The sequence below is a fragment of the Medicago sativa genome, chromosome 5, assembly GCF_051527215.1.
Source record: "Medicago sativa cultivar Bolivia chromosome 5, Bolivia_mono, whole genome shotgun sequence".
Taxonomy (NCBI): Eukaryota; Viridiplantae; Streptophyta; class Magnoliopsida; order Fabales; family Fabaceae; genus Medicago; species Medicago sativa.
This window is the reverse complement of record NC_140753.1, coordinates 64417796-64442254: the sequence shown is the minus strand read 5'-3', so window position 1 is coordinate 64442254 and position 24459 is coordinate 64417796. Positions and strand designations below refer to the sequence as shown.

The 24459-nt window shown below is 31.5% G+C and overlaps 1 protein-coding gene and 1 long non-coding RNA gene across 3 annotated transcripts; both read right to left on the bottom strand.

Moving 5' to 3' along the window:
- Window positions 1-4421: 4421 nt before the first annotated feature.
- On the bottom strand, window positions 4422-8239 carry LOC146924000 (uncharacterized). Of its 2 annotated transcripts, XM_085709071.1 has the most exons (7): window positions 8190-8236; window positions 7943-8159; window positions 7149-7206; window positions 6032-6183; window positions 5684-5762; window positions 5518-5576; window positions 4422-4668 (listed from the first exon to the last, which is right to left on the bottom strand). In XM_085709071.1, exons 2-6 carry the CDS (start codon window positions 8084-8086, stop codon window positions 5560-5562), a joined length of 450 nt encoding a protein of 149 aa, XP_085565197.1. In that variant the 5' UTR covers window positions 8087-8159; window positions 8190-8236; the 3' UTR covers window positions 4422-4668; window positions 5518-5559. The 2 variants fall into 2 exon arrangements, with proteins under 2 accessions (XP_085565197.1, XP_085565198.1); XM_085709072.1 differs by having other exon boundaries at window positions 5684-5759; window positions 7943-8239.
- A 15404-nt stretch (window positions 8240-23643) lies between these two features.
- LOC146923999 (uncharacterized) lies at window positions 23644-24032 on the bottom strand. The gene is made up of 2 exons (XR_015010951.1): window positions 23891-24032; window positions 23644-23771 (listed from the first exon to the last, which is right to left on the bottom strand). It is a non-coding gene; the product is annotated as an uncharacterized LOC146923999 (long non-coding RNA).
- Between the last annotated feature and the right edge of the window lie 427 nt (window positions 24033-24459).

Below are 24459 nucleotides of genomic sequence, written 5' to 3'. Positions count from 1 at the left end.
CACTTGCCAATACATGCCCCACTTTATATATACCCTTCATGATAAATGAGGACGACAAGGTTCCATATCTTCTTATACTCTCTTTGTTTATAAATAAGTAGACATTGTTTTAACATACCTCTAATATTCACTTTATTTTTCTTTGCAAACTAAATTTGTTATAATGGAATCTATTTTCAAGATTTTTTTTTTTTGAAGTTTTTGGTGTTAAGTGTTGCTCTTGCATGTGCTCTTGTTGGAAATATACAAGGGTTACCACCTTGTTACCACCTTTATTTTTCATATCACATGTAATAACTCTATGAATAAGATTGATTAAGAAATGATAGTTTGATGTTCTCTATTATTGTCTGTCTTATATAGTAGTTATTTTTTTTTTGACTACCCACATATTTTGATTATGTTAGATTTGTTGTTTTGAATTGCTAATCAATTAGGTGTTATATATTAATCCATTATAAGAGTAAACTGCCCAATTTGTATTTGTTATTTGACAACTTTGAGAGATAATTTTTTCCCTAATGATAAGCTCTTTCAAGTTTCTAAATGCATATTGAGATGGAGAAGAAGGTGGGGTAATTTTATTTAAAAGTCAACGATATTTTATTAATCTCCTCTATAAATTTTTTAAAGTTGTTTAGTGTAGCCACCCGAGCCCTAATGGGGCTACACCGACTTTAAACATTACTATCAAATAATCATTAAAAATCTCACAAACATCGTCAAATTGGTCCAACAATCTGAAGTGCCGTTTGGAATTGTTGGACAAATTTAACAAGGATTTAACTTGAGATTTTTGGTATTCTTGTATGGTAATGTTCAAAGTTAAGCGTTGGTCTGAAAGTGTTGATTTGAGACTTTGGAGTATGCTTCTCCTCAAGATCTTAGATTCGATTTTCTCCGATGCTAATTTGAATGGACTAATTTAGTTTCTTAAAAAAAATGTTCAAAGTTAAGTGGTTGTGATGACCAAATCTTGATGTATCACACCACCGTGAGATAGACTATACATATTGACTAAAGTCTGATTTATCATTTGGCGTCATTGACAATAGTAGTGAAGCTGTCGTCTTGCAAGAGGTATAGTATAAATAATAGAATTAAAATCAACCAGTCATTAAAAATTAAAAGATGTAATTGTTCTCTTTTGATAGCATATGTCTATGTTGAAACCGAATGACATATAATAGCCTACAATTGCTACAAACTTAGCCGGTATTTATTTCAAATTTTTCCGAATATTATATCTAGCCATGAAGATTATTATAGTACTAAATAATGAGAAGCCCTTAGATATCATCAAACATTTTTTTTTTATTTTTTTTACAAAAACTAAACTTAACTGATATCATTAATCAATAGATATGCAGCTGGTCTTAAGATTCTTTTTTCCATCACTCACGCCATTGATTCACCTACTAGGTCCTCCATCATCATGCAAAAAATGCCTTCAAAGAAGGTTTTTCTTGGCGTGCGGGTTCTGGAAATTCTTCTTTTTGGTTTTGTCCTTGGAGTTCTTTTGGTTTCATAGGGTTGTTACCCCCATTCTCCTTGGAGTTCTTTTGGTTTCATAGGGTTGTTACCCCCATTCATAGACATTCATGATTCACACTTAACTGTCAAAGATGTGCTCTCCTCAAACGGGCCACATACTCAGGTTTTGTACTCTCATCTCCCTCGTATGGCATCTGATCACATAAACAACATGCATATCAAATTTAATGTCGTCTTAGACGTCGACGATGCTTTCATTTGGACAACAAGCAAAAATGGAACTTATACTACCAAAGTGGGTATACCTGGCTGTTGTCCCGCTATAACTCTCTTCCTCAATCTAATCAAAATGATGCTTGGTCTTGGATTTGGAAATTAAAGCTTTCAGAAAAGGTTAAGTTTCTTTTTTGGTTAGCTTGCCACAACTCCGTCCCACTCTCTCCTTACTCCACCATAGGAATATCTCCCCCTCGGATGTTTGCACTCGTTGTGGTCTTGTTGAAGAGTCTTTTCTCCATTGTACGCGGGATTGCACTTACTCTAGACAAATTTGGTAGCTCTTTGGTTTTAATGATCCAAATGTTTTCTCTAATATAAAAGTGAACGATTGGCTCAAGGTTAGTTTTAGGGGCTCCCAAACCTTCATTTTTGCTGCTTGCATTTGGTGGGCAAGGCGTCATCGTAATATTATGTGTTTGAATAATGAAACTTGGTCGCTTAATCGTCTATCCTTTCAATATTCAAAGTATGATGAATAATCTCAAAATTTGCTTTGCTGTTAACTCCATTGTTGTTTTAGGTGATAGTCACATTAAGTGGAATAAGAACAACCATTTGTGCACTATTCTGAATACTGATGGTAGTTGCACGGGCTCACCCATTAGAGCTGGTTATGGAGGGTTTTTCGAAATAGTGATGTCTATTATTTATCAGGTTTTTCTGGTTACAATAAAGGATCATCTGACATCCTTCATGCAGAGCTATATGTTATTTATCAGTGTCTCTTATTGGCAAACAAATTGGGGATTTTAGAGCTTGTTTGTTATTCTGACTCTTTATTTGGTGTTAACCTCCTCAAAGACCCAACTTCCAGGTTTCATGTTTACGCCGTTTTGATTCGACATAAAGGACTTGATGGAACAAAGTAATATTATTGTTTGTCACACTCTTAGAGAGGGAATTCAAATGTGCAAATTTCTTGGCCAAACTTGGAGCCTCATCAGATCACGATTTGGTTCACCATACCTCCCCTACGGATGGTCACTTATATTCCCTGAAGATGGATGCAGCTGGAACTTTCTTTCATAGAGAGAGTAGTTTGTAATTTTTTTTCTTTCCGTTCTTTTCTTTTTTCGATAGGATTGTAACAAAAAAAAATCAAAGAGTAATGTTTGGTTGACACTCCTTTTTCATACCATCAATATACCATGATATATGGCAGGAGCATTTTAATAATTTCACATTACCACCACTCTCTTTCATCTTCCTCTTTTCTCTTCTCTCTCGACAGGTCTCTCCCTTCTCTCAAATCCTCCACCCACTCTCATCTTCTTCCTCCCCTCCTCCCTCCTGTTCTTTCTCTTTCCCCTCCGTCCATCTTCATTATTCCTCGCGCGAACACTGACTTTTGTCTCGCAAAACTTCCTTCCGTCCACCACTACCTCCGTCACAGATTTGAAACTCAGAGTTGAGAGAGAGTGCAAGACAACGATGAGAGAGAAACGAGTCAACGACAAAGTTGTAGACGAGGGAGGCAAGGACAAGAGAGAACAAAGATGAGAGAGATGAGAACGGGGAGGACGTTTGTTAGTCGTCGCCGCTGTCATCGGAAAAAGAAGAAGGCTGGTGGAGGTGGAGAAGATGGGACGGCGGAGTGAGAGTATGACACGAGGAAGGAGAAGACTATTTCCCTGTTTTTTTTATGGGTCCACACAAAAAAATGATGTCATATGTCACTTTTGTGTGTAGGGGTCAACTGAATGTATTTCATCTAAGGTGGTCAGCCTATCACCACTCTTAATTAAAAAAGGTTCAATATAAGGAGGAAAAATCTCAAAAACATGTGACTAGACTAAGAACAAACTATCATAACAAGCGTATGAACAACCATATTCGCTTATCGCCTAACAAACTTTATCTCAAAGTCGAAATATCAAACTAATTTAGAAATAATATGAAAAACTATGACATAAAACTCATAAGCTCCAAATTTGCGGGAAGAGAATTTGAATTTCATTCTCTTAGACTACAATATGAAACTCTTACTATTGATCTAACATTGCATCGACAACTCAAAATAAACCCTTCCAAGTGTCTTTTATATTTTAGAATAATCGAGTTTCACTTTTTTTGAGCAACATTTAGGGTGTGTTTGGATTGAGGATTTAGGAGGGGAGGGTTTACTTTTCTTTTTTAAATTACGAACTATATAACATGTTTTTCTAAAATAAATTAAGTGTGACTGAAGTATTATACGATCGTTTATCATATTAATACGTTAAATTTTTAAAAAAGATTTCATAGTGTCTGTAATTTAAAAATGAAAAATAAACCCTCCCCTACCTTTTCCTCCTAAACCCTCCATCCAAACACACCCGAAAAGAACATACATTTTTTTTTTTCGTTTTGTATTAACGATGGGTTTCTACACAATTTTGGAGATGACGTACACAACTAAGTGAGAAAAAAATTGTTATTCATCCTCAACTTTTTTTTTTGACACAATTATTCATCCTCAACTTAATTATCAAACTTTATAAAAGCGGATAATAAAGAAAATATTTATTTTTACCAAAAATTTTTTTTTTTTTGTATCTCTACTTTTTATCCCCTTTTTGGTTTATAATATATTAATTTTTGTCTACCAATAACATATACTATGAGCTGAATATATGATGCCTGAGAAAACCAAAAACGATCCTATCATATAAACAAAATATAATATATAACTTTCTTTAATATAAAAGAGAAAAAAAATACAAAGCAGGAAGTAGTTTTTGCCCCAAACTACCTTAACGGTTTAGCTAATTATACCAGCTGTTGGGACAAAAAAGAACCCAACTAATGGGATGAAAGGGTAGTAATAACATAAACGATCTATAATAGTACATTAACTTATTTATTTCCACGGATAACTAATAAGAGCATACTCTAGTTATGAGGCCGATCTTCATCCTGCAACAAAAACAAAATCATGAAGTTGTCAAATTTTCTTTCATTTGCATGCTAAAGTAATAAAAAAATTCATACAAAAAAGCACGCCGTTGTCACACTAAGGATCTCGACCATTAATCTTAAGGTATGTTTGGAACTGTGTCCAAAAGTTCCAAACACGTGTCCATCTAGGTTTTCACGGTGATTTCTACAAGTTACAAAGTATAGCTTTTACGTTGTCATGGTTCTTTGCCACGACTTTAAGGGACGTGGAAGTTGAACTAAAGATATGCTTAGACCGGAATGTTTAGATTACACAATAAAAAATCAATTTCAAATAATCTCGAGTCCACAACTAGCTCTCACTCCCTATTTTAAGTGAAATAATTTTTATACCGTCAAAGGGGCCTTTATCTTTAATATAGTCATAGTCGGGCCTCATAAACTAACATGCATGTTGCATTCGTATTGTTGTCAATCGGTACTCGTCAATAAACTTAAGTTTTTTTAATGAAAAAAAATTAGATTATATGTAGCTATATGAAGCTTATGTTTGGTAGTATGGTAAGTATGTAAAATCATGAAGTGATCTACCACTTTTTTTTAAAAACTATGCTCTGTCGCTTTTGCAAAGTCACGATCACCGTGATTCTGACATATCCACCGTGATATCAAACATACACTAAGTTAATTTCTCAAAAAGAAAGTTAATCTTAGAGAAGAACAAGAGAAACACAATGAACGATATTTTGTTGAAAAATAAAAAGAAATAAAATTTATTTTCTTTTAAAATTAATTGGTATCATCAACTCCATTGAATTCTTTGTATCTAGTCTAGTCATGGAAGATGGAAGGAGAAGGAATATGTACCTGCAGGATGCTAAATTTTAATACCATGCATGCCTCACTGATTTAGTAATAAAGGGAACCTGGAAAAATCGAAATTGTGTTATGAAAGTGAGTGGCCATTTTTTAATACCTAGTTTTTAATTATGAAAACTTCTTAACTAAAATAAATTATGGTTCCTAGTCCAACCTTCCCACCAGTCCCCTCTTGAAGCACTGCTGGAATTGTTACCATTGTGATCACCATGATTCTTATCTTTCTTGAACTGCTAATGTGAAAATTATATGGATTAGCATCATTGCACAAATACTTGAATAATACAAATCATCTTTCTAGTAGCTATTTTGAATCATATTCTTAATAAAAATTATAAAATCAACTCCTGACATAATATTCTTAGAATTTAATTTATTTATTAAGTAAGTTTCAAACATTTCATTAGATCTCATAAGATAGTTGAATATCTTTTCTAGGAAGGATATAATAAATTCCTCAGGTAAACAAGGGCTGAAAAAGGATGAGAATGATGGCACTCACAACATGGTGGGGTTCATCAGTGGTCCTGTTTCTTGGGGAATAATTTTCTTGACCACCATAGTAGATTGAAGAACTGTAGTAGCTGGGTTCCACTGTCTCATTCTGATAATTGGTACTGGTATTCTTGTTAGAGATGCCATTATTAGGAGTTCCTAAAACGAATCCAAACATAAACATTACTAAATAAATGCAGAGATATTTAAAGTAGTTTTAAGCCATATATGCTTCCGGTGGAAAGACAAGATATATATATGCAAATTAGTTAGTACTCGTATATAATTAAGACAAAGTAATTTATATTATATATAGATTATAGAGGCATATATGAGGGGAATATCCTTATTTATTAATTTTGTTAAGTCTGCAGCAACTAAACCTAATATTTTCCCTCCTACTACTAACCCTAATTTTTGTAGGTTTTGTTATTTTTACGTTTTGTTACATCCCTCAAATATATTTTTATCCTTATTTATTAATTTTGTTAAGTCTGCAGCAACTAAACCTAATATTTTCCCTCCAAATATTAACCCTAATTTTTTTAGGTTTTGTTATTTTTACGTTTTGTTACATCCCTCAAAATATATCCTTATTTATTAATTTTGTTAAGTCTGCAACAACTAAACCTAATATTTTCCCTCCTACTACTAACCCTAATTTTTTTAGATTTTGTTATTTTTACGTTTTGTTACATCCCTCAAATATATTTTTATCCTTATTTATTAATTTTGTTAAGTCTGCAACAACTAAACCTAATATTTTCCCTCCTAATACTAACCCTAATTTTTTTAGGTTTTGTTATTTTTACGATTTGTTACATCCCTCAAATATTTTAACAAGCAACAAATTTTACTACTAGGAATTGTACTATAAAATTTTGCTTTTGTCTACTACATTTATAATGTCCTAAAAAATTTATTAACAGATGACAATGAGGACTGTATTAACACCACTTCAAATATAGTATATAAGGAGATTTTCCAAAATGTGTGAACAACCATTGTATGTTCTTAATTCTTTTATTATCTATGTAATGGATTATATCACAATATATTAGCTTCTCCCTTTTTTATGACCCGGACGGTAGCACGGGTAAAAGTTATAGTTTTAAAAGAATTACCTGTTGCTCCAAGATTTTTGCTTCCCACTTCTTGAGTTCTTGATCCTCTCCCCTCAACCTTATAAAAAAAAGTTAAGGTGATTAATAATATGCTGCATGTGCATGTTCATCAAAGCATCGTTAGAAAATCAACTGGTAAAGTTGGAGGAGTAGGGGGTGAGATAAACCAGATTGATTGATAGGGGCCTCCTAGCTTAAGTCAAGTTCATACAAGATTTTATTTTAAATAAAGAAGGATAAAACTTTATTAAAAACTTATTTAGCTAAGGAGGTCAGACCACAAGACATAAAAAAAACCTTGTAGATTTATCAGACGGATTATTTAAGCAAATATGAATGATATTTTATTATTATTGTTATTATATTAGATTAAAATTAATGTCCGGTTTCTGACTCGAATCGAACTAGTCGGTTCCGTCTAACTTTTAAAATAAGACTTTATCACATGTACAAAAACTAGACATGAAAAGGACTCCGAAATAGAATATGAACACCAACTTACCTTAAAATGACAATATACATGTATTTACTCAACACTATATTTTCTTAAATGGACATTTTAAGGCATTGGGATAAATTATATGCATGCATACTATGAAACAATATTAAAGTCTAAGATTTCAATTACCATTCACCATTACTAGCTCCCTATTATTTATTTATTTATTTATTTTTATAAAAAAGACAATTAGATAAATGTAGATTGGTAAAAAATTAAAAGTAAAACGGTAGCATATGATACGATAAATAAAAGAAATCTTTGGGTAAGAAAAGGAGTTTGTAGCCATGCATACAGATGGTGTTGGTGATGGTGGGAAAATGGAGCCAAATAAGGAGGAAGATGAAGCCGACGAAGGGTCCTTGGGACCGAAAAGTTGATCAAATTTCACGGTTGATGAAGACGAAGAAGACCATGCTTGCTTTTTGTTGTTATCCATGTTTAAAGATATGTATTTTTTTTTCTTTTCTGAAGAGGATGTTTAAAGATGTATTATCAAGATTTCTTGTCAATAAACGAACAAAACTATAGCTACTAATACTATATTGGATGAGTATTCCCTAACCAAATATTGCAGGAAAAAGTTAGAGATGAAGAGGAAAGGCAAAGAGTGTGTGCTATTTATAATGTCCGAAATCAAGTTCAATCCCTTTACGCAGAGAATTTTCATATAAGAAAAAAGATCATATTCCTTATCTTAAGATATTAATGAAAAAAATACTCATTAAAACGGAATAGTTAATCATGTCGTCTCCATTATCAATATTTGCCCTAATTTTTTAGAGAGAAACTTCAACTTCTTTTAAGTTTTCTTTCTCTTTCACTCGTCGAGGAGAGGTGATTTTAGATCATTTTTTGACCTAGAATCACCCCTCTACATCTTTTTTCCATTTTCTTCAATAAGTGATTTCCACATATATCATGTGCTTCCTTTTTTGTTTTTTTCTTCTTCGTGATTTCGTCGTCTGAGTGCGGCGTTGTGTTGTCCGTTGTCTTGTGCGACGTTGTTTGATTTGCGGTGTTCGTTTGGTTCATATTGAAATATTAGCTTCAGTCAATCATAGATTCAATCAATGATTTGGACATAACGTTGCAGATCTGGAAACATGGGTATTTTGGTGATTTAGATTTTATCATATTGTTTGTAGGTATTTTGCTGTTGTATGCAATTAACTTGGGTACTGTAAGTTTGTTCGCAGATTCACTCTTTACGTTTTTAACGATGTTGTCATTTGAATGGATGAATATCTTTCTGTTATTGTAAAAAAAAAAAAACGAAATGGTTAATTATATAGAAGCTCAAAAATCAAATTCATTCACTTTTTTTTTAAACAAAATTCATTCACTTTACTTGGAGAACATTCTACTAAGAAAAATTAAAATAAGAAGTAAAATAAATATTTAATGAAATTATTTACGTACCTATTACACGGAAAAGATATGGATTGAAATTCACTATAACTTTGGTGGCGGAGAGATTTTTTTAACATGTTGTTCAAGAATTAAGTTTTCAAGGTTTTTTCTTTTTCCCTCGAAAAAAAAAAGGTTTTTTCTTTTGATTTTTTTTTTGACCAAATGTTTTTTCTTTTTATTAGAATCCACAACATTTAACATATTACAAAAGCTATATTATTGTCTGTTTGTAGAGTGGTCACTTGATTGCTAGATCATTCTTTTGCGAACTTGGTTCGAGATGGACAGCCAGCGAAAAACAAAAGCTATTATCTAATAATTTATTTCTAAGAATGAGTTCAATTCCATTAACTGGACACTTTTTATATCTTAGATATTAAGAAAAAAATTTAAATAAAAAAATATGTGGAACAAACAAACTAACTCTACATAAAAGTCTTGGAGGCCTAAGCTTTCGAAATATAGAAACTTTCAATCTATCTATGCTTAAAGTTGGAAACTCTAATTTTCAGACTCTTCCTCACTTTTACTCGTGTCCTCAATGCCAAATACTTCATTCGAAGGGATTTCTTGGAGGTCCCTCTAGGTCATAATCCAAGCTACACTTGGAGAAATCTTTGGAGCACTCAACACTTACTTACTTCGAGTCATAGATGGAAGGTTGGTAATGGTGCAAAAATTAGTGTGTAATATGCCATGTGTGCGCAATCTCCCATCCCTTAAATTGTCCATCACCCCTCCGCCTTCTTACGAGGACCTCACGGTTAGCCATTGGATGCACCCGGGATCCCTATCATGGGATCACACTCTTGTGCGCTCTATGTTCAACCAATCAGATGCTACTGCAATCCTTGCTACACATTTATACTCATGGCCTATAGAAGACTCCCGTGTTTGGAAGGCAACAATTGATGGCTCATATACGGTTAAATCCGTGTATAGAAATGCATTGATCTCATCCATAATTCCGAGCCTCCGCATAATTCTCATTGGAAGCTCCTATCGAATCTCAAAGTCCCACCTCTCATTCACATTTTCCTATGGCAAACAGAGCATCAATGCTTGCCAACGAGAGTAAACCTTTCCATCTGTGGCATCCCGTGCAATGCATCTTGTGTCTCTTGTGATCTCTTGGCGGAATCTCACATGCATATCTTCTTTGTTTGTTCCAAGGCGATTGAGTGTTGGGATAAAATTGGTATCACAAACATTATCCGTGAGCTGCTCCTTGGGGCAAATAACTTCTATGCCATGTTGTTCGATTTATTTACCAGGTTAAAGGAGAAATACAGACTCTCCCCTGCTATGACTCTTTGGAGTTTGTGGATGAGTCAAAATGCGAAACTTTGGGATTTAACAAACACTACACCCACCTCCATCATTAATCGAGCTCATGAGTACTACATGAATGGAGTTGCATGCAAAAAGCTAAGCATCCGGTGCATACACAAGATCAACAACTGCGCGGTGTGGATCAAGCCGCAGCCAGGATACATCAAATGTAACGTCGATGCACCATCTTCAATAATAGCGCAACCATGGCTTATGGTTTGTGCTTTAGAGACTCAATAGGCGCTTTATTAATAAGTAAATTCGAATACCTTCGCTTATCTTTATCCGTCTTGGAAGCGGAATCTCTTGGTCTCCTTCACATTCTAAAAATGACAATACCCAATGACTTGCATAATGTTTACTTTGAAACAGATAACAAGACCTTGGTGGACGCGTTTTTAGCCCACAATGTTCCGCTCGATGAATTTGGTGATTTAACATCTGAATGTAAGTGTCTCTTATATAGTAATCCCAAATAAGGTGATTTAAACATTTTTTCTACCATTTCTAAAGTGTGTGGCCCACCTTGATTTAAACCAACAAGGAAGTGAGTGTTTAAGAGATTATTGAAAAGAGAGTGTTGTTAATACTACTCAATTTATACAAAGTTATAAACGAAGGAAATTCAATTTAAGCGTTTAAATAAAGTTCTTGTTTGATATTATGGTAGATTGCCTAATGTCATTGTAAGCTTCACAAAAATGTTTAATTACTTCATCTAAATACAACCATTAGAATTTGCCAAGACTAAGTGCATGTTCCATTACGGTGGATCGGCTAAAATCACTATGAACCATTAGGATTTTGAAAGATCTACGGATTTTGGATATATATTAGCATAAAATATTGTTTGATAACTTAAAATATTGTTTTCTACTATTGTTACTATTTCTAGGGGAATATTTCCAATTGTCATACAATGGGACAATATTAAGAGTATACTTTGAATAAATCACATGGAAATGGTGATTAAAAGAACCCAAGTAGGAGGAGGAAGATATGTGGGTGAATTTTATATGAATATGATCCTAACAGAATTCTTTTCGTTTACTCTATGATTCCTTTTGGATAAATTAGAATAAGGGCGGAACATTATTTAAAAACTAACGTAATCATCTTACCATTGGTGTGTTTGTTTCAAATTATCTTTGTATATTTTTGAAGATAAAATGATTAAAATTAAAATTAAAATATGTATTTCAGTTTTTTTTTTATAGTGTCCGGGATTCGAACCCCGGACCTCGCAAATATTATGCATTATTATGATTATGTATTTTGTCCTTACCATGAGCTAAGCTCACGGGGACATGTATTTAAGTGTTTGTTATTATAAGTTTATTAACTTTTATCTTTGGGTATGAAGATTTCTAGAAAAGAAAAACATTGTCATAAAATGGTGAGAATAAAAGTTTTCATAAAGATGATAATCAACTCATGTTTAACCAAATATTAACTTCTCTCCCTAAAATTAAAAACTAAATATTAACTTCTCTATCATAATTGTTTTCGAGAATATATAAATATTAACCGAACATTCATTTTAAATGTCTAAGAATAAAATCCTCTTTTTAATATTCTAAGAAAATTTATTTTTGAGAATAAATATAGTAAACCTGAATCAAACGGGGAAAAAAAACTAACAAAATTACTAAGCAAAATATGCAATATTTTATTCCTTTTCAACTCACGTATAAGTACGTAATATCTCGAACCTACATTATTGGTTTTCAACGATACAACCAAATCCCCTCAATAAAAGAAAAACTATACCACCAAATATCATCTCATGGACATGTTTTTTATTTTTTAAATACAAAATAAATATTTATAGTTATGGAAAATATAAGCCTAAACCCTAATCTGATCCACTGCCAGTAGAGTACAGTATACAGTACCTTGTAAATTAAAAGGTATCCTTTTCCATTTACTTCAAAGTTCAAACCACAGTTCTATCTCAAATATACCGCATACCATACAAAGAACACAAGATGTAGCAAAGATTAAACCAAATCATTGCTACTATTAAATTTATATTTTTTTAAATACACTATAAAATTTATATGTTTAAAAATTGTATACATTAGTCCTCATTTCATTTTGAATTTTGCTATGAGACAATAAGTATATGTCGATATATGCTTATGCTTCTAGATTGTTAACTTTCGACATGCAACTTGCACACGGTTAGAAGAATTTTTATAGTTATGTGTCCCTATCGTTTGTCCCACTAGTTAATGTCTAGAATCTAATAGCAATTTGCAGGGTCAATTTGAAGATGTCGGATATCCATTTTTATGCATTTTGGATTGAACAATAATTTACTATGGCCCACAAATAATTGAGCTTATGCTTCTAACTTTCTTGTCAATAATGGAATAGATGAAGTAGTGAAAGTAGAAGGAATTTTTGAAACTATACGAGAATCTAGACATTTTAAAGAGAAGCGAAAAATTGATTTTTCTAAGTCATGTCTAGATCTAGCACCGAATATCTCTAGAAAAAAAACATCTAGAATTCTTCAAGAATAAAAAGCAACCAATCACAATGCACTATTTGCCACAATTCAAGGAGGTGTGGCTGAAAAATAGGAAGTGGACAAATAAATCATGCAATTAAAACTTGCCATATGTGTCTTGAAAAATTCTTGATGCTATTTTTCTAGATAAATATCATTTTCCATAAAAAAAAAACCAAGATACTTACGAGAAGATAACTCAAAAAGTCCATCAGAAGTTATACATTTGAATTACATTTAGAAAAGTCCATCAGAAATTATACATTTTAATTACATTCAAAAAAATATATACCAGAACATTTACAAATATATAAGGGTTTGAATCTTAACCCAAGCCTGTTATATGTTACCATTCCTAACAACTATTTCAGTGCAAACTTCTTTAGAAGATGTTATCCTTAAAAGGTCGTAATTGATAGAATAAGATTCTTCCAACACAAAGTCGATGTCTCTTAGGGTAGATTTGACCACAACAATAGCTTCCAATACTCCTTCTCTTTTGTTTTCTTTCATTTGGAGTTCTTCCTTCAGCGAGTTTCTACAAGCTTCTAGCTGATACAAGTGTACTAAATTCTCATTGCGCAATAATAGTTATAAATTCATCTCCATAGGGATTATGAAATTTCTACTTAACGAATATAATTATAATTATGATATGTAAATTACGAGGTTGCACAATTAACGGTGAAAACTGATAAAAGAGCGATTATATCATGTTCGATTTCCTTCTCTTTTGCTACTTGGTAGCCGGGTTGAGATCCTACAATTGTTTACTTAATTTCATGACGTTCTAACAAAATAGCTAAGTCTTATGCCTTGGCACTTAACATGGCTTCTCTGACCACAATCCCCTGATGTCTTAGGTAACCATGTGAACATCGAAAGGTTGTATTGTGCATTAAACTCTTGTCACAAAGGCAGTAATAGAATATGATTACCTAATCAACAATTAATATTAGATTGAATCTCAAAAATTAAGGTTAATAGTCATTCAAAACATAAATCAATTTATAAACATTTATAAATGCATAAAAGTACCGAGATCAAATATATTTAACCCTTTAATATGGCAGGGGAAAATATATTTAACCCTTCAATATAATATGGTTCATCAAACTTCTAAAATACCATATCATTTTTTAAGGACTAAAGATATAAGATCTTTTTCAATGTAAAAAAATGTAAGCTTCGTTAGTAGTATTAATGAAACTAAAACTATTGGCCATCTTGTACAATGATCATCACAAAGAAGAAGTATTATTATATAGTATACACTCAAGAGGTAAGAATACTTGAAGATAAATATATTTTTACGCCATTACTGCATAAAATTTATTCACCAATTTTATTAATGAGATTATTAGATATGAGAAGAACTTTTTGTAAATACAAAATAATTGGGGTAAAAATAATACAAGCGAAACCAAGTTTTATGGCTTCATTTCCTTCAATGGTGGATTACAACATGGGCGTCTAAGACAAGGAGGTGGGTTGCATATTTCTCCTCTTTCACAACAAGACGTGTCACCTTGTACATTGCCAACTAGAGCACCTCCAATAGCAGCAAGAATCACCACAAACTTCAAGAACATCTTGAGTATAGTTTCCATTATGACCAAACTTGGTATGCAATGAAAAGTAAATTGGATATCTTAGAGCAATATATACTACTCATTTATAGGCAAAGAGAGAATCCTCTAAAATATCACAATTCAAAATAATTTGTTAATGAATAGAAATCATTAATTTTTTTTTATCATCTTAAGTAATTTTTTATATGTTGATTGACTTTGTTTTTATGCTATAAGCATATGTTGACTGACTTTAATTTCTTATTATTTTATTATACTATAATTTCTAATATTATTTAGTAATAATTGTGTTTTTACTAGTAGTATATTTTTTTAATTTTCATTAACATCACCACCTAATTCATATTTATCCATATCTATGAATATATTATTATAAGTATTAACATTTTTTTATTAAAACATACAATAACTTAAGTGTAGTGGAGATAGGAATGTTGCGTTAGATGTGTGATAAGATTAGACATAATATGATTAGAAAGAGTCCATGTATACTCCATTTATCTAATGCTCCATTTAGTCCATTTAGGTTATGGATGCATGACACGTGGCAAAAAATATCTAATGGTTGAGATTTAAAATAAAAAAACAAATATTTCTTTAATAAAAAGTATGTTCCATCTTTCCCATCCCAGTTTTGCGTTTCTTCCTCTTATCCTCCTTTCATTGTCATCGATCTCCACCCACCATCGTCCATCACTGCTGATCTCCACCCCTTTCTCCTCTTTCTTTCACGGCTCTCTCCTCTTCCTCCCACCATCGTCTCGCTGCCGCCGTTTCAAATCATCGCTACTGTTATACGTCAAATATTATTGCTCTCTCAAAACGTCAAATAATTTAACACATTTCGTAAAAATAATTTTTTTCGCTATTTTTTATTCACAATTTCATTAAAATAAAGTTTTAAACCCTATTATAAAATATGAAACAGCCCAAAATAAAATTAAAATACGTGAAAAATTTCTAAAGACATAAAGTATGGTAATTTAAGAGTTAATTTTATACTCTAAATATTAAAATTAATAGCAAATATTTAAATTTAAAAATCATTGATATTTAAATTATAAATATATGAATTTATTTTTCTTAATCGGAGATTCAAAAGTTGTATATATCATAAAAATATTTATTTATGTTCCCTCAAAAAAATATATTTATTTATGTTGAAATAGATTAAAGTGTAGTGTATATTTAATTATTAAGGGAGAGAGTTGTCATCAAGCATCTTACTGGGGAGAGAGTATAAGTTTTACTTTTTAAGAGAGTAGATTGTATATTTTAACATGAGAGAAGAGTGGAGTGTAATTTAAGTTTCTCTTAAGGGAAGATATTGTAATTTTTTTTAGCAAGGAGGAGATTGTAATTTGCTCTTTAAATAATTAAAAAAGGCTTAATATCAGTTTTCGCCCCCTAACTTTCACGAAATTGCAATTTTGGCCCCTAAAAAAAACTGGCCCTAAGTTTTGAAATTGTAGCAGTTTTGCCCCCCCAAGACAAAAAAATAAAATAAATAAATAACACGTAGCCGCGTCAGCGTAGACCGAGTCAAAATTGGCTTTGTGGGCCAAAACTACCACAGTTGCAAAACTTAAGAGGAGGTTTTGTAGTTTTTTTTCTTAGGGGGCCAAAATTGCAACTTTGGAAAAGTTAGGGGGCTAAAACTGCTATTAAGCCTTAAAAATATTAAACATTTAAACTAAAACTATAAAATATAAAAAAAAAAACTCATGTTGGATCTTTAATAGGGGTGTAACGGTTCAGTTTGGATTGGTTTTTGGTCAAAAATTTGTCCGAACCAATGAAATCTTCATCGGTTTGGTTTTTGCTGTTTTTCAAAAAAGAAACCGAACCAAACTAGTCGCTTTGGTTTGGATCGGTTGGGTTGATCGGTTTGTTTAAAAGTACAATTAAAAAAAATTCACATTTTCACAAATTTGTATTTCATGCATACAACATACTCAAATATTTCATGGAACTTTGTTTTTCATGTTCTCCGTTTTTCAAACTACTTTGTATAACTAACATGAAAAAACTAACAAGAGATGGACGATCCTAGCGGCGGTGAGGAACAATGGGTTAGGTGTCACTAGTGGCTAGTGTTCTTTTTTATGTAGGGTACAATGTGTTAGTTCAGCAGATCGGATGGTACATAAATCGTATAATGGGTGGAAATTATAAAGGCCTATATATTGCTGGGAACGAAAAAAAAATGCAGATATAAAAACCATTTGGTTGATTATGATTTATGAAAAATGATTTGTGTTTCATGAAAGTTTTTTTTATAGCTAAGGTGCGACTAAGGCTTTGTTTGCGAGTTTTGAGGGGAAGGAAAGGAAAGGCTAAGGAGGGGAAAGGAAGGAAAGGGAGGGAAGGGAGAAAGGAGTGAAAACCTTCCCCTTGTTTGGGAGTTAAAAAATCAACAAGGAAAGGAAATGGAGGGCTTATGTTATAATTTTACTATTTTACCCTTTTTTTTTCCTCTTAAAAACAATACATTGTGTTATACTTTGTAATTTATCTTGAAATTTATTCAAAATAACTTATCTCATAAAAAATAATTTATTACGATCTATTTTTAAAAAACAGCTTATTTATGAAAAACAGCTTATTACGATTTCTTTTTCAAAAACAACTTATTCAAAATATCTTATTTATACAAAACAACTTATTACCACGTCTTTTTCAAAATCAGCTTATTCAAAACAACTTATGCATCCAAAACAACTTATTACGACCTCTTTTTTAAAAAACATCTTATTGAAAACAGCTTATTCATCCAAAACAACTTATTCATCCAAAACAGCTTATTACAATCTCTTTATCAAAAAACAGCTTATTGAAAACAACTTATTCATCCAATAAGCTGCTTTGCATACATAAGCTGTTTTGAATAAGCTGCTTTTTGAAAAAGGCCGTAATAAGTTGTTTTGCATAAATAAGTTGTTTTGAATAATGTTTTTAAAAAAGAGGTCGTAATAAGTTGTTTTGTATAAATAATCTGTTTGGAATAAGTTGTTTTTGAAAAAGAGATCGTATTAAGTTGTTTTGTATAAATAAGCTGTTTTGAATAAGTTGTTTTTGAAAAATAGGTCGTAATAAGTTGTTTTGCATAAATAAGTTATTTTGAATAAGTTGTTTTTTGAAAAGAGATTGTAATAAGTTGTTTTGTATAAATAAGCTTTTTTGAATAAGTTGTTTTTGAAAAAGAGATCGTATTAAGCTGTTTTGTATAAATAAGCTGTTTTGAATAAGCTGTTTTGAAAAATAGGTCGTAATAAGTTGTTTTGTATAAATAAGCTGTTTTGAATAAGTTGTTTTTGAAAAAGAGATCGTATTAAGCTGTTTTGTATAAATAAGCTGTTTTGAATAAGTTGTTTTTGAAAAATAGGTCGTAATAAGTTGTTTTGCATAAATAAGCTGTTTTGAATAAGTTTTTTTTGAAAAGAGATTGTAATAAGTTGTTTTGTATAAATACGCTGTTTTGAATAAGTTGTTTTTGAAAAAGAGATTGTAATAAGATGTTATGGAATAAGCTGTTTTTGCAAAAGAGATTGTAATAAGCTGTTTTGGATGAATAATCTGTTTTCAATAAGATGTTTTTGAAAAAGAGGTCGTAATAAGCTGTTTTGAATAAGCTGATTTTAAAAAAGAGGTCGTTAAAAGCTGATTTGCATAAATAAGCTGTTTTGAATAAGCTGCTTTTTGAAAAAGGTTGCAATAAGCTGTTTTGGATAAATAAGCTGATTTTGAAAAAGACTTGGTAATAAGTTGTTTTGAATAAGCTGCTTTTTGAAAAGATGTCGTAATAAACTGTTTTGGATAAATAAGCTGTTTTGAATAAGCTGATTTTGAAAAAGACGTGGTAATAAGTTGTTTTGTATAAATAAGCTGTTTTGAATAAGTTGTTTTTGAAAAAGAGATCGTAATAAGTTGTTTTGCATAAATAAACTGTTTTCAATAAGTTGTTTTTTGAAAAGAGGTCGTAATAAGTTGTTTTGGATAAATAAGCTATTTTGAATAAGTTGTTTTTTAAAAAGAGATTGTAATTAGCTGTTTTGGATGAATAAGCTGTTTTCAATAAGTTGTTTTTGAAAAAGAGGTTGTAATAAGCTGTTTTTGATGAATAAGTTGTTTTGAATAAGCTGATTTTGAAAAAGAGGTCGTTAAAGGCTGATTTGCATAAATAAGTTGTTTTTTGAAAAGAGGTTGTAATAAGCTGTTTTGGATAAATAAGTTGTTTTGAAAAAGTTGTTTTGAAAAGAGATCGTAATAATTGGGTTATATGTAAAATTGTCAATTTGAATTACTATGAGGGCAAAATTGTCAATTTGTATGTTTAACCCCCCAAAACCCCCCAATTTGGGGAAACTTTAAAATTGAACAAATGAAGCCCTCCTAAACCCCCCAAAACCTTTCCCTTGTTTTTTTAAAGGGGAATTAGTCACTTTAGTCCCTCAATCGGAAGGGATTCGTCACTTTAGTCCCTGAATGCAGATAAATTGCAAAATAGTCCCTGAATGTAAACTTTGTTAGTCAATTTAGTCCTTGAATGCAAACTTCGTTAGTCAATTTAGTCCCTGAATGTAGACTCCGTTAGTCACTTTAGTCCCTGAAGTTGACCATGCAGGGACTGTTTTGCAATTTCTCTTCATTCAGGGACTAAAGTGACGAATCCTCCCCCATTCAGGGACTAAAGTGACTAATTCCCCTTTTTTAAAACTCGTAAACAAGGGTTTACCTCTCCAAAAGCCTTTTCTTCCCCTCTCTTTTCCTCCAAAACCCAACTCGCAAACAAAGCCTAAGATATTATAGTTGATGTTAAAGTTATTTATTAGATAAATAAAAACCATTTGGTAGAATTCCTTTCGACGAAAGATTAATTAATGAGTAATCATTTGAATATTAGTTAACAAAAACCTTATACAAATGCTATAATTCTATTATAAATCGTTTTTATTCATTCTTTAAAGTAGTGATTTCTTTTTAACATTGTTTTTTTTCGACAAAAACAAAGGATATTCATTCATTCATATTGATAGAATACATCAAAGCCAATAACATGATCAATATCACTAAAAACGTAAATGATGAATCTGCGAACAAACTCACAGCACCCAAGTTAATAGCATTCAACGGCAAAATGCCTACAAATAATATGATAAAATCTAAATCACCAGAATACTCATGCTTCTGGATCTGCAACGTTGACGCCCTAATCATTGATTGAATTTGTGATTGTCTGAAGTTGATCTTTCAATACGAGGCAAACGAACACCGCACAACAAAAGATGCGAAATCAAAAAACGCCGCACAAGACGACGAACAACACAACGTCGCACTTAGACGACGAAATCACGAAAAAACACAAAAGAAAAACTTGATGTATGTGGAGATCACTTATTAAGATTGAAAGAAAGGGGAAAAGAGATGCACAGGGGTGATTCTAGGTCAAAAATTGACCTAAAATCACCCCTCCTCGATGTGTGAAAGAGGAAGAAAACTTAGAGAGAAGACAAAGTTTCTCTCACTAAAATTGAGTATTTTCTTTCTTTTTAACATTGTTGTAGTTATACTATTGTAACTCATTTATATTTTGTGTGGTTGTTTTTCTAAATAGAATCTACTTAGTAAGTATATAATATGTGTAGTTGTTTATTAGTAAGTCATAGTTCTACTTATTGTAGCTTTTATGGCGTTTTTGTCCCTATATTTTTACTCAAAAGCGGAATTGATGCCCAATTTTTAAAACACTAAGTTTTTAACGTTATGTTAAGATTTTTAAACTTAAAAAATGGTACGACTAATAGAAGAATTATCTTTTATTTTGGAATAACATGTTGTTCTCTGCAAATATTATAGACAAACGAATTGGACTCTCTTTAGTTAGTAAGACCCGCGCGGAGTACGAATTGGCGTTCTAGTGTATATATATATATATTAGGGTTAATAAGCCATTACTCCCTGTAATATAAGTCACTTTTGGTTTTCCTCCCTGTAAATTTTTTTTGTCAGATTCCGTCCTTGTAAAAAAAAATTGTTTTGGAATACCCCCCTAGGCCAGCTGACTATGCATTTTCGCTGATGTGGCACACTGAGTCACATTTTCCTGATGACGTGGTGCGCTAATGTATAATATTTTATATTTTTTTATTGTGCACACGTGGCATTTGTGATTTTTTTTAAAAAAAATCTTAAACAATTAAAAAAAATTCTAGAAAAATAATGAAAAAAATCCGGAAAAATTAAAAAATTCTGGAAAAATTAATAAAAATGATTTAAAAAATCAGGTAAATAGAAAAATAATGAAAAAATTCAAGAAAAATTAATAAAAAAATCTGAAAAAATTTCAAAAAATTATGGAAAAGATAAATATATATCGAAATTTTCGAAAAAATTATAAAAAAAAATCTGAATTAAGTTCCTGAAACATTTTGGAAAAGATTAAAATCCTGAAAAAAATCGAATTTTTTATTTTTATATGAAAAATAAAAAAAACAAACTTTTCAATTTCGAAAGAAAAATTTGAACTTTTTTTAAATTTTAAAAATTACGAAATTTTTTTTTATTTTAAAAAATTTCAAAATATTTTAAATTGCTGAATTTTTCCTTTTATAGGGGGGAAAACCAAAAGTGACCTATATTACAGGGGGTAAAGGCCTGTTAACCCTATATATTATGACTAGACTTTTGACCCGAGCGTCGCACGGGTTTTCTCGACTATAATAGAGACCAATAAATCATCTTTAACCCGTAAGATCATTGATATGGTAGAAAATATTTTCTTCAATGCATTTTTTTAGATGGAATTTGTTAGGTTAAATAATTGCAAACCTAATAAAGCAAATGAGCGGGAAAAAATTAGGTTAAGTTGCTGCAGACGTAACAAAATTAATAAATAAGGAGCGGATAGGAATGAAATTGGTGTGCAATGCATTTTTTTAGATGGAATTTGTTTGGTTAAATAACTGCAAACATAATAAAGCAAATGAGCGGGAAAAAATTAGGTTAAGTTGCTGCAGACGTAACAAAATTAATAAATAAGGATGTAAAAAAAAAGGCATGAAATTAAAAAAAATAAAAAAAAGTGTAAAATTCTTGAAAAAAAAAAGTATAAAATAAAAGGATCATACGTGATCATTGATATAGTAGAAAATATTTTCTTCAAAAAAAAAAAGGCAAGCGGATAGGAATGAAATTGGTGTGCAATGCATTTTTTTAGATGAAATTTGTTAGGTTAAATAATTGCAAACCTAATAAAGCAAATGAGCGGGAAAAAATTAGGTTAAGTTGCTGCAGACGTAACAAAATTAATAAATAAGGATAACTGGATTCGGTACTGTTATATCCACCAGCAATGTTGGGAACATCTCTTGCGAAAATCAGAGGAAACATTTAGTTTTTGAGATCAAATGTGTTAAATGCTGACACCTGGTAGGGCAAAAGTCATCCGTTCTTGTCAAGAATCAAGATTAATAAAGAAAAAAGGTACTCTCCACTGTGAAAAAAGTTCGTGTTGTGACCACAATCTTACAAGTATATTAGATTGAAATTTCATTAGGTTAATTTATCATAAGAAAGAGTCTAATTGTACATTTTAAAAGACTATGTAGTCACAATATCAAACTTATAATTAAATTTGGGTCTCAACAACTACAATGTGACCACAGCCAAGGTCGCATCAATTGTATTTACCATTGTTTAATTTGGATATTAGGGCCATCATTACCAGCGGAATGCGACGGGAATACACCTCTTCGCATTGCATGAAAAGTGAAAACTACCAATGTTGATTAAATTTTGAAAATACTGGAGCAATGGTGTTATATGATTTGGTCCATTTAAAACAAATACTGCGAGGATGCACAATGTGACCCGTGCCCAATTACATCTCTTTGAGATTTGATATCCGTTTTACTATTGGAACCTTTGAAATAAAGTATTTATCGTGCACCAATTATGTGGAATTTGACTCAAAATTGTGGAAATATCTAGAAGTTCGATTTGTAAATTGTGGCAAGGTTTTTAAGTCAGAATGTGGCTGAGTTATCGGAAGCAAAATCGTGCCGCGATTAAAAATTTTGTGGCATGATTTTCGAATCAAGATGTAGTATTGTACTATGTACGAGCTTTATCATGATACGATTTAGACAAATTGTGACACAATTTTAACAGGGTGTGAATACTATTTAACGCTTCATTCTTTAATTTTTTTTGGACAAGCTTCAAGATAGAGAACTTTGGTAAACCAAAGAATGAAACTTTAGTGTTGAGCGTTTTTTAGAGGTTTTTGGGTTGGAAAACATTTCACAAACACACTGGGTAGTGAGATCTCATTAGAGGAAAGTTAAAAATAGTTTTCTTTAGTGTTTTTTTAGGATTCATTGTGGGTTTGAGTGACTTGAAAAATGAGTAGAAATTAGGATATGTTCTTAATGAGCTTGTAAGATAACATCTTGCAACCTCTTTGCATCACTCATTACATAGTAGATTAGAGAGCTGCTCTCTCCCTCAAATGTAGGATAAATTTATCCAAACTGAAAAGAAAAAAAAAACAAATATTGGTGCATTGTTTCTCTATTCTTTCTTATCTTTGTTGCATTGGATATGCTTGTGGTGTTGCTTCACACTTAGACCTATGTCTCTTTATTGTTGTTGCTTGAGGCTACTTTACTCTTGATTACTACTTCAATATTTGCTCCACACATCTAAGTTTATTGATGTGATTTTATTGTTCTAATTCACAACAATTGACACCCACCTTGGAGCAAAGGGGAAAATTGGTTAAGCGTGTATCATGGGTTCAAAGTGGGACATCGAGAAGTTCAAAGTTTGCCAATTGTCTTGTTATTCAACTTCTCTCCGACTAAAAGAAAGTTAAAACAGCCTCCCAAAGCAATCAATTATATTCCACCACAACACCCGTCCAACCAAAAACTATAGAACCAATCAAGATTTTCGTTATATAATTCATCCGCTTGTAGAAGAAAAGAAAAAGGGAGGTGGGCAAGAAGATACAACACATCTCCTCAGCTTCTCTCCCTCTCAGTTTCAGGTAACTCTCACACTATTTCTTGTTGTGTGTGTGCGCGCACGCGCACGCACGCGTGATTTTGTCAAATTATATATAACATGAAGATTTTTGTCTACTGCAATCAATTTACTACTCTCAAAATTTATGAAAAATATTATGAAAATCAAAATTTGAAAAATATTATGAAAATCAATCCATCAAGATCTTAAGGCCCAATCCATCAAGCTCCTTACCCTTCATCCTTCTGCACGATATGAAAAATATTATGAAAATCAAAATTTGAACCAATATTTGGACAAGAGATAGCTTCTTATATAATATCTATAATACCGATTAATGACAGAAAGTGTCGGTGCAACTTACAAATAATCTGAGCAAAGTTTTGTTATTTCTTCCTGCAGAATGATAGTATCAAGCTCCACAACCTATTTACAATTATACAAGAATAACATTTCAAAATATACACAGAGACAGTAGTCCAAGAAGGTACAAATAACTTTTAACTTATTTATTTATCCTTAATATTAAAGGGTTTAACGAAAATACATACCTTTGCTTGATATATGATGATGGATGTGCTAACACAGCAGATCTGATACTAAGAGAGGGGAGAAGCTGAATGCTAGTAAGAAGAGGACATGAATGTATCCATCGATAACAGAAGAGTACCGTATGAGGGGTTGAGTGCATATCTGAGTTGTTTTTACTAAAACTAACAAGGTTTTCTTTTGCATTGAAATATGTAGCATTTATTCTGATGAGAAATAAACATAAATATGATTGAAGTAGTCATTGATTCGGGATATTAAAAATAAACTTTTTTAGGCTAAAATCACATTAGGATATTAAAATAAATTTTTTAGGCTAAAACTTTAACAAATCATATCGGGACAACAATCATATCTCTATTATTAGCTTTTTTTTTAAGCTAA

Bases quoted from the DNA above. Each gene is read 5' to 3' on its own strand.
- LOC146924000 (XM_085709071.1), bottom strand. From the start codon at position 8,086: ATGGATAACAACAAAAAGCAAGCATGGTCTTCTTCGTCTTCATCAACC. The intron at 7,207-7,942 runs GTATGCATGGCT...TTTTTTTATAAG, and splicing joins CACCATCACCAACACCATCT to GTTGAGGGGAGAGGATCAAG. The intron at 5,763-6,031 runs GTGAGTGCCATC...TTTTCACATTAG, and splicing joins CTGATGAACCCCACCATGTT to CAGTTCAAGAAAGATAAGAA.